Raw genomic sequence first — 10885 nt, 5'->3', positions numbered from 1 at the left:
GGCGTGAGGGGGCGGGAGGCGGGAGGCGGGAGGCGCGGCGGCGCGTGACCTGGGCCTCTCCGCGGCGCGCGTAGGTACCGGGCGGGACTCGCGGGCGCCTGGCCGCTGCCACGTTCCGGTTCCGAGTCCTGAACCCAAAGCCCCTGGCAGGCTGGCCGTCCCGGTGGGTGGACGGGCGTGGGGACTCCGCGGGCGGGACCCGCTCGACCCCCGCGCCTTTGCCCGCCGTTTCCCAGACCCCAGCGCGGGGGTCGGGAACGTCGGGGAGCCTCGCGCGGTTGCCGGTCGCTTCCTGAGCCCCCGGGGCTCGTGCCCTCCGGCCGCCTGGCCCTTCGCAGCCATTGGCGCCTCCTGGCCAGTCCCCCTGTAGCCCACCGAGGTCACTTCCTACAGTACCACCGTCCCGGACCGTTCCTGTCCACTTCTGGCAGCGGAGGTGTGACGTTCCTGTCACTTCCTAGGCTGCCAGTCTTTTCTGGTCACACCCTGACACCTGTCCCTGCCCCAGAACCATCACAGGTTTCTTTTGGACCTTTCGGAGATGAGACAGTGGCCCTTGGTAGTGTGGGCCCAGTCCTGTGGGAACAGGAGGGGTGGAGTTTCAGGCTGTTCTTGGTTCTGGGAAATGAGATGCTGCCCCCACAGGTGCCCACGCAGGCGCTGTAGAACCTAGGGAGTGTGGCCAGTCGGGGGGGGGGGGCGCCCCCAAAAGTCTCACTGAGAAAAGATCAGATTGCACAGACCACCTGAGATGCACCGCAGTCCTCTCTACCAGAGAGACTTGCAAACCATTATTGGGTTCTTGCAGATGACAGAATGGTGGCAAGTATTTGAGACCATGTTTACTGAGGACATTAAGCTTAGAGAAAGCAAAAATAAGAATACAGTTCTGAAGTGTCCAAGGGGTTGTCACATGAAAGAATTAAACCCTGTTTTGGGTTTTTTTGGAGAGTGTCCAGACCAGTTAGTGGAATTTATTGGGAGCAGATTTTTGGTTTGGTGGAAGGATGACTTGAATATTATGAACCTCCTGTCTCTGGAGGGCTAAGCCAGAAGCTGTGGAGGGAGCTGTGGGTGGAGAGTCAGGGATGAGGATTAAAGTAAATGAGGCCAGGATCCCTTCTGACTCTGAAGTCCCACTGAGTTGTCTTTCTCTTGTGGGAGTTTGAAACCTCCTTAAGGGAAAGTTCTCTTTTTGCATTTTGCAAAATTGCTCAGCTCTGAGAGTGTGCATGTTCAGATTACTTTGGGCTGTCAAAATGACAGTTCCTTAATTTAGGTTCCATTATTACTTCAGCAGCCACATTATTGGGACAGCTGTTCTCAACACCTTGTGCTTTTTTATACTAATCAATTTGTTTTCTGTGAGGCTTGTGGTATGTTTGCCATAACTATTGGAGAAATTAAGGCACTTACTTTGAAGTCTCTGCTAACGCCCTCCCTTTTAATTTTGAGCATAATTTTCACCGTTGTAGAAAGCTCTTTTGAAATATACCACTTATTTAACCCTGCCTGGGTCACATGCTTGCTTGTGGGTTTCTGAAATAATCTATTCCTTATGTTTATTTCAGAGCCAAGACACTGACCTTTGGACTGGATGCTTAAGAGCATTTGAAAGAACTATCAGGATGATTTTGAACTAGCCACATTAGAAATCTCATCAGAACACTGCCTCCATCCAGCACATATCTGCCCAGTGGGGTTTTCGTGGAGTGGAGCTTGAAGGTGCTGTTATATAGACAGCCCTGCTGATGCTCATGGAACCAGACTGGTGGATTTGACTTCTCTTACTTTATTATATTCTGAATTCCAAAAGGTGTAGAGATATTCATGAAACTGAAGAGGCTACGCGGAAAGGAAGAAGCACTTTCATCTGAATAAAAACTAAGAAGTGGCAATCAAGATAGAAAACACCTAAACCCTACCACACCCCGCTTCTCTGCAATGGGGACACAGCTGGGGAGCAAGAAGTGATACTGGAAAAAGAAGTTCAAATAAAGAGGATGAGGCTGACTGAGAAGTAAATGGCCACCTCTACCTCCCCAGAGACAAAGTCAGCCCCTTGGTGAGTACCAAGACCTTTCGCCAGGCTTCCAGATAGATCTGGGTGAATTGAAAATCCCCAGCCAGATTGTCTTGATTTTTTTTAAGAAAAAAATTACAAGGTCATTTTCCTTTGAGCAGCCACATGGAGCATGCAGGCCTCTTCTCTCTAGAGCTAGCGTTTTAACCTCGCAAGCCTCTTGCAGTGTTTGAGTGAGTCCAACATCCTAGTAGACCATGGAAAAGACCGTGTAATCCAGTTTGAGAATGACCTGGCTGAGGAATAGTTGCAGTAGAGAATTTCATCACGAGAAGAGGTTTGCCCAGTCTAGCTGGTGGCTCGTCTAGCTCAGGAAGGGTTTCTTCCTGAAGCTCAGTTCCCACTCAGCCTCATATGACTTAATACTTTCTCATAATTCGGTTCAGCAGACATTAATACAGGGGAGAAAGGGTTTAACTAGATTCAGTGGGACTTAGTGACTGATCATACACACGGAAGAAAGAGGGAGCAGCAGTTGAGAGTGGCGCCAGGCTTTCTTTTGCATACCTGGAAGGGCAGTCGGGTGCTTTTACTTGGAATGTGGGACAGGGGGAGGACAGGGCCAGGGCTTGGCGGTCCCTGGGTGTCCCTGAAGCACTGAGCCTTCTTGGTCTGGGCTTGCCCTGCAGCTGGTTTCCCATCTAGCCCTGGAACTCAAGAGGGTGCATCATGCTGGAATCCGAAGTGATGAGCTGGGAGGCCCAAGAGGGCACAGGCCCCTGTGAGAAGAGTATGGATGGCCAAGTGGTCACATGTCCCTTGTATGCTACAGCCTGGAAAATGTCCTTTTTGAGATTTAGAAGTAAAAGCACGACCCAGACTCTGGGGAGTTGGCTTTGTGGTCTTAAAGAGGGAATCAGATAATGAGAATTATGTAATAATTATTATCCTGCAGAGTAGGCTGTAAGGGAAAGAGGAGGGTCAGGGAAACTTGAAGAAAGAGGTTCCTTTGGGTCAGGCAATCAGAAGGTTGAGGAGGAAGCCGACTGAGCGAGCCCCTGGAGCCCGGTCACGTTTGGATGGGCAGAGAGGGTCCAGTGTTCCTCAGAACTCACAAAGCCCCTTTCCCTTCCATAGTGCCCAGCGTTGGCCTTGCATATCTGTCGAGCAGGCGCAGAGCACACCGTGGGCCCTGCATAGATGCGTGCGTGCATTCCTGATGGAAGGGCTATCCGGGGTCATCGCATTCAGTTGTGAGGGGGGCAACTGAGATGCCCCTAACTTGTTACCAGAGCCTTAGGCGGGTGCCAGGCCACGTGGCTCACAGTTGAGGCTCAGCATTGCAGACGGGCTGTTGTCGTGGGCGCCGTCTTTCCTCCTGCCACTCACATCCTTGTGGGCAGATGGTCTGACGGCTGGAGAGAGGTGTATTTTTAGTTTGCCTCTTCTGCACTTAAGGACTGGTTTTATCTATTCGGAGCGACTGGGTTTGTTCTTCTCTGGGGCCACCAGAAGACTCAGACACTGAGTGACAAGGCTGCTTGGGCTGGGAGATAGGAGGCCCTGTCCTCAGCTGCCGTTGCCACCACGTGGAGGGAGACATGGCCCCACTCTTTTCTCTCGCCAGGTGGAATTATTTTTTTCTCTATGATGGCTCCAAGGTAAAGGAGGAAGGAGATCCCACCCGAGCTGGCATTTGTTATTTTTACCCTCCTCAGGTAAGCCACACCTCATCCTGCTGTTCAGAGGGGCTCCCCTGCCTTCAATGGTGACTTTTCATAACTGTAGAACTTTGCTGTCTTTAGCTAATCCAGAACACTGACATTTCTTCTGTCTTATTCTGTTTTTCTGTCTTATTCTTGATATACTGTTGCTTGTTCTGGTCTTGAAATTCCCAGACAACCAGTACTTCTCTTCTCCAGCCCTCTGTTACCATCCTGATCTTTTTGTCTGCTTTTCTCTGACCCCAATTTATTGATCACCTCACAAAAAAAAAACACCAAAAAACACAAAATATTGTACAGAAAAGTAGAGTATCACGAACCGTCATGTGTCGTCACCTGTACCAGTAATTATCAACACTTCTAATCTTATATGGCCTACCTTCCCCCGCCATTATTATTATTATTTTCAGAAGCAGTTTGAAACAAGTTCTAGACATTGTGTCCTTTTACCAGTACCAAGTGACATCTTTACTCAATTTTGTTATTTTAAACATTATCACACCTAACAAAAGTTATAATAATTGATAATAGTAGTTGTTTATCTAATATGCTGACTGTATTCACATTTCTCTGTATCATCTTAGAGGATATTTAGTCTGTTGGTCCTTCCTCTCTGTCTGTCAGTCTCCCCTCTCTCATAATGAGTGTCCAAACAACGACCCCAAATTCTCTTTGGTTGTTTTACCCTTTAGGTCCCTTTTGTGACACTTTACAGTCACCCACTCGTCCTTTATTCCCCATGCCATTGATTTATTGAAGGAACCAAGTCCGTGTGCGTAGACTGTCAGGGTGGCCTGCACTCTAGATGTGGCTGATGCCGTCCGCCTGGCGGTGTCATTTCATATCTCCTATCCACCATGCTTCCTTTAAATTAGTGGTCAACTTGAGAGTGTTGGTTAGGTTCACATTCAGTTCTGTGGGTGGGAATTCTTCATAGCTGATGGGAATGTTCTCTGTGGCTTCACAGAACATCTGGCTGCCCTGCGGTCCAGTTAAGGCTGAGACTGATTAGGAGATTCTGTGTATTTGCTCATGTGATTGCCCGATGACTCAGGTGACCGGGATTAGTTCAGGCTGCTCAGGCCCCTCCAGCAGGGGATTTGAGTAGGAATGAGAGGTTTATGCTTCCACCCAAGTGGGTGCCAATGATCTTAGTAGCACAAATACAGATCTGTACTGTCCTCTCATGTTTACTAAGGGATTCTCTAACAGTCGGCCACCCTGGCAGGAGTTAGCAAACTTTGTGGGTGGTTTTTTGTGGTACTGGGGATTGATCCCATGGGCACCTTACCACTGAGCAACATCCTCAGCCTTTTTATTTTAAGGTAGGTTCTCACTAAGTTGCCCAGGCTGGTCTTAACTTGTCTGGTCATCCTGCCTCAGCCTTCCTAGTTGCTGGGATTACCAGCACACCTGGCTAGGGGCTGTGGCAAATTTTGTTAGGGTCCTAATGGTAAATGTTTAAGGCTTTGGATGCTACCCAAGGGCTTTGTCCCATATTCTTTGTAGTTATTTTTTATTTATTGAAACCAGGGGAACTGAACCACTGAGCCACATTCCCCACCTTTTTTATGTTTTATATGGAGACAGGTTCTTGCTCAGTTGCTTAGGGCCTCGCTAAGTTGCTGAAGCTGGCTTTGAACTCATGATCTTCCTGCCTCAGCCTCCATGTGCCACTGTGCCTGGCTGTTGTTATTTTTACAACCCTTAAAAAATATAAAAGCCATTCATGGCCCAAGGACCATATGAAAACAGATGGTGGACGGGATTTGGCCTGCAATGCTCAGTTGGCTCTAAGGAATGAACCAGGAGTTGAAGACTGTCAGCCATGCCGGGCTCAGTGGCACACGCCTGTAATCCTAGCAGCTCAGGAGACAAGAGGCAGGAGGATCATGAGTTCAAAGCCGGCCTCAGCAATTTATCGAGGCACTAAGCAACTCAGGGAGACCCTGACTCTAATAAAATTCAAAATAGGCCTGGGGACGTGGTCAAATCCAATCCCCGGTACCTTAAAAAAAAAAAAAAAAAAAAGAATGTTAGCCTGGTGTCTAGAATCCGCTCCTCTCTCATAGACCCTGCTCGACCAGCAGGAGCTGCTGTGCGGGCAGATTGCCGGAGTGGTCCGCTGCGTCTCTGACATTTCTGACTCTCCTCCTACCCTCATCCGTCTTCGGAAGCTCAAGTTTGCCGTGAAGGTGGACGGAGATTACCTCTGGGTAAGTCTAAGCAGGCAGAGCCCCCTGAGGTTTTAGGATGGTCAAGTTGAGACAGGCAGGCTGCTGTGGCGCTGAACCTAGACCCTCCCCCCCAGCCCCCATGTGCTGGGTCCAGTCGTCATCCGTGTTTCCTGTGGCACCAAGGCAGTTCAGTGTTCTCCGACACATTTCTTTCCTTTTTGTTAGGTGCTGGGATTGAGCTCATCCCAGGCCCCGTGCCTGCTAAGCACATGTTCTGCCACTGAGCCCGCCCCAGCCCCTCCGCACGTTTCTAACACACCACACCCAGCACATGGCTGATCTCTCTTTTCCTGAAACTTGGACCACTATAATGCATCAATAAAACAATGTGGAAAAGAATTGTTAGCTCTAATAGATTAAACGAGATTTGATTTTACCTCCTAAAGGATTGCTAAATACAAAAAACAAAAATAAAAATCTAGTTAAAATATGACGACTGGGGCCCACTGGTGGCCATGTTAGTCGCTCTGTGTTGCAAATTGAGTTTTTGCCTCCCTTTTCTCCCCGTGCGCTCCATGCTGTCCACACTCAGTGACCCTAAGGCCTGAGACACTAATGTGCACATGTGAGGCTTCAAGGAACCCCAGGAATATTTTTTTCACCATAGACTAGTTTTGTGTGTTCTAGAACATCATGAGTGACACAGTGCATCTTGTGTAGTACTCTTTAGTGCTTCTGGTTTTCTGCTTATCATTTGTGAGGTTTCTCAAAGCTGTTACATCAGTATCCATTGCTTCTTTTTAGATGTTTCTGGACCTTTATTTTATCCGTTTATTTCTATTCAGTCCTGAGAATCGAACCCAGTGCCTCACACATTCTAGGCAAGCCCTCTACCACTGAGCAACAACCCCAGCCGCATTGCTTTTTATTATTAAATTGTATTCCATGGTATGAACATGCCACAGTCTGTCTATTCATTCTCTTTTTGTTGGATGAAAACATTGCTAGTTTGGGGCAATTAAGAATAGAGCTTGCTGGGCGCAGTGGCGCATGCCTGTGAACCCAGCAGCTAGGGAGGCTGAGGCAGGAGGATCGTAAGTTCAAAGCCAGCCTCAACAAAAGTGAGGCTCCTGGGACTTTCTTTCTGTAGGTAAGGTGTATGTTGGATTTTATAAGAAACTGCCAAATTTTTTTTCCAAAGTGGTTGTACCATTTTACACTCTTGCCAACAGGGATGTGGAGAGTTCCAATTCTCCACTTCTTCACTGACAGTGATGTCATTCCGAGTAATTTTAGGCATTCCTCTGGATGTGCAGTGGTGTCTCATTGTGGCTTTCATATGCGTTTCCCTGATGACTAATGACATTGAGGTTCTTCCATTTGCTTGAGGCCGTTTGAATGTCTTCCTTTGGGAAGTGTCAGTTCAAAGTGAGTGGCCAAATTTTTTTTTTTTAGTTGAATCCTAGTTCTTCCTATATCCTGAAAAACAGTTCTTTATCAAATATATATTTTAAAAATATTTTCTCCCAGTTTGTAGTCTGCCTATTTCTTTTTCTTTCTTTCTTTTTGGGTGTGGGTGGGGAATGCTGGGGATTGAACCCAGGGGCACTTTACCACTGAGCTACATCCCCAGCCCTTTTTATTTTTTATTTTGGGATAGTGTCTCACCAAGTTGCTTAAGGTCTCACTAAGTTGCTGAGGCTGGGCTCGAACTCATGATCCTCCTGCCTCAGCCTCCTGAGCTGCTGGGCTTCCAGGCAGGTACCACTGTACCTGGTCCTCTGCCTATTCATTTTCTTTGATGAGCAGATGTTTTTGATACTGACGCATTCTTACAGCAGCTCTAGAGCATCTGCCTTTACTGGGTCTGATTCTGAACACCAGGTTCCTCTCCACTGTCTGTGTTTCTATCCAGCCTCTGCTGGTGTTGCAGAATTTTGAGGTGTTCCCAGTAAGACCAGGCAAACCCACTTTCTCTTCAGCAGCATGTCAGCTCTTCTCAGTCTCTTGCTGCTTCATACAAAACTTTACATCAATTCATCAAGTTGAAACAAAACAAATGTGCGGGTGTCTTAATTTAGAATTGCATCACCTATAGATAAAATTGGGGAGAATGGCTTCTTTGCTAAATTTTTTTTTCTTTTTTATTACCATAATACATTGATTTACTAGTATCTTTTTTTTTTTAAAGAGAGAGAGAGAGAGAGAGAGAGAGAGAGAAATTTTTAATATTTATTTTCTAGTTTTCAGCGGACACAACATCTTTGTATGTGGTGCTGAGGATTGAACCTGGGCCGCACGCTTGACAGGCGAGCGCAGGCGAGCGCGATACCGCTTGAGCCACATCCCCAGTCCTGATTTACTAGTATCTTCTTAACTGTGTTTCAAAAAAGATTATAATTTTGTCTATACAGATCTTCCTTCTCTTTTGAGTGTTTTCTGAATAGGTATTTTATATGTTTTTATTGTTATCATAAATGGCATCTTTTATGAAATCAAATTTTCTAAATGTTTATGGATTGTGTGTAAAGATCAAATTTTTAAATTGTTTTTGTATGAAGCAGTCATTTCTAACATACCCATAGCTATGATGATTTAATATAGACTGGTTTTAGATTTTCCTTGTATATGCTTTTGTCCTTTACATAAAAAAACTTTATAAAGAAATTTAGGTCTGTAATCCAGGGTGGATTATTTGTTATGGTGTGCTCCGGGTCAGGTTTGTTTGTTTCCATCTGGATATCCAGTTGTTCCAGCAACATTGTTGGAAAAACTTTCCTGTCCCTCTTGAATTTTTTGGGCTCCCTTGTTGTAGATCAGATGGGCATTTGAGAGGGATCTACTTCCAGACACTGTGTTCTCCTCCACTGATCTCTGTGAAGGGTATATGCAAGTACCACGCTCTCTTGATTCTATAGCTTTGTAATAAATCCTGAAACCAGATACGTACACCTTGCCTGCAAGCAGAAGTAAGAAAGCGCATCCCCAGGAGGGTCCTAATGGGGGGTCCCAGGAGCCTCATTCTTTTTTTTTTAAAGATTTCTTTTAAAGATGGACACAATATCTTTACTTATCTTATTTTTTAATGTGGTGCTGAGGATTGAACCCAGTGTCTCACAAGTGCGAAGCAAGTGCTCTGCTGCTGAGCTATAACCCCAGCCCCTAGGAGCCTCATTTTTAATTGCCCCAAACTAGCAATGTTTTCATCCAGCAAAAAGAGAATGAATAGACGGACTGTGGCATATTCACACCATGGGATATGGTTTAATAATGAAAAGCAATAGATACTGATAACGTAATAGTTTTGAGAAATCTCACAAATGATAAGCAGCAGCCCAGAGCCATGAGTAGAATATATTAAATGTACTGTGTCACTCAGGATGCTCTAGAACAGGCAGAACTATTCTATGGTGCAAAAAACTCAGAACAATGGCTGCTGGGGTGGAAGGGGCTAGAGTTAACCAGAGAGGACTATGGAGGAGCTTTCAGGGATGATCATACCCTCTAACCTTATTCTTTTTCAAGAATAACAGCTTTGGGTGTTTTAGATCATTTGGGTTTCCATTGTAGGATCAGCAGGTTAGTTTTGAAAGAGCAGCTTCTGGGTTCTGATTGGAATTGCTTTTGACCCACAGTCCGTTAAAGCAGGCACTTCCTGTGCGCCAGACTCCTGTTGGGTTTTGAACGCATCAGAGAACAGAATGTCCCCTGATGCAGTACCTTCAGGGGGAATTTTTGTTTCTTTGTTTTTGGGTGGGGCTTGTTTGTTTAAATTTCTGGTGCTGCCCTAAGGACTGATTCCTAGAGGTGGAATTATTGGGTCAAAGAATACAAATGGGGCTAGCTCAGTGGCAAAGTGCTTGCCTAACATGTGTGAGGCACTGGATTTGATCCTGAGCACAACATAAAAATAAGTAGAGGTGTGCTGTCCATCTACAACTACAACAAAAATAAAAAATTAAAAAACAAAACCAAAAACAAAACGAGCAATTTAAGGCTCTTTAACGTTGGCCAGAAGGCTGTAAGGCAGGCGTTAATCTTGTAGGACTGAGCGCTGTGCTCAGCTCAAAGGGCTAGAACTGAGGGCCTAGTCAGCCGCCACCTTGAAGTGCTTCATCCAGCCAGAGAGACAGGCTGGCCATTCATGGGACAGTTTGAGTCTGTCCAGTGTCTGTAATAAAATCCAGATGAAGCAGCCAGTGTCCATACAGCAGCCCTCACGGTTCATGGGTCGGGAAAGAAGTCTTAGCAGAAGCAGCAGCAGGGAACTGCCTGGACATGGAGTGGGCCTGGGGGTGTGGGCGAAGCCTGGGTGGACGAACAGGGAAGGAGGCACTTTAGGCCCAGCTGCATGGAGAGAGGGACAGAAGGTACTTGTTCTCCATGCGACCAGTCGGCTGCTGTGGAGGGTGTGGGCTCAGTGCTCCAGGAGGTGGACTGCAGGGAGCCAGAGCAGTCGCTGTGGGGGCCCTGGGTGCTGGGCCTCTGGCTTGGCCACAAGATAACAGAAGCACCTTCTGCCTGGCTTCCCTCTTCACAGGTGCTGGGCTGTGCTGTGGAGCTCCCTGATGTCAGCTGCAAGCGGTTTCTGGATCAGCTCATCGGATTCTTCCATTTTTACAATGGGCCTGTTTCCCTGGCTTATAAGGTACAACTGTGGTGTCTAGTCATGCTAAGCCTCTTCAGCGAGACAGTGTTCCCAGAACACAGCGCTTAACCACTGGGGCCCGATACTCTTCACATAGACCCTCGGTGTCCAGGGACCAGGTCAAGGGCCCCTTGAGCCCCCTCAGATGCCCATGTTCCTGAGTGCTTGTCACCTCTGCTTCCCCTGGGATGGTTAGATAGAGCAGGCTCTGGTCCCCCGCTTCCCCAGAAAGTGCCCTGGATCTGTAATGGGGCTGGATACCAGGAGCGGGGGACTTCAAAACAGGCCCTCCCTTTGGCTGGTTTTCTGTGCT

The 10885-nt window shown here is 47.1% G+C and overlaps 1 protein-coding gene across 3 annotated transcripts in view; it reads left to right on the top strand.

Annotated features, from left to right (window-relative positions):
* The first annotated feature begins 7 nt into the window (after positions 1-7).
* Hps4 (HPS4 biogenesis of lysosomal organelles complex 3 subunit 2) overlaps positions 8-10885 on the top strand; it is a 28128-nt gene continuing 17250 nt past the window's right edge. The window contains exons 1-5 of one of the 3 annotated variants that reach the window (XM_076865011.2): positions 8-70; positions 1572-2065; positions 3651-3741; positions 5838-5963; positions 10465-10572. In XM_076865011.2, coding sequence (XP_076721126.1) covers positions 2025-2065; positions 3651-3741; positions 5838-5963; positions 10465-10572 — 366 coding nt within the window. In that variant the 5' untranslated portion in view covers positions 8-70; positions 1572-2024. The other 2 variants (XM_076864993.2, XM_076865002.2) reach the window with 2 other exon arrangements.

The sequence above is a fragment of the Callospermophilus lateralis genome, chromosome 1 (assembly GCF_048772815.1).
Source record: "Callospermophilus lateralis isolate mCalLat2 chromosome 1, mCalLat2.hap1, whole genome shotgun sequence".
NCBI lineage: Eukaryota > Metazoa > Chordata > Mammalia > Rodentia > Sciuridae > Callospermophilus > Callospermophilus lateralis.
Note: the sequence above shows the minus strand (reverse complement) of the source record. Positions and strands in the feature narration are given on the sequence as shown.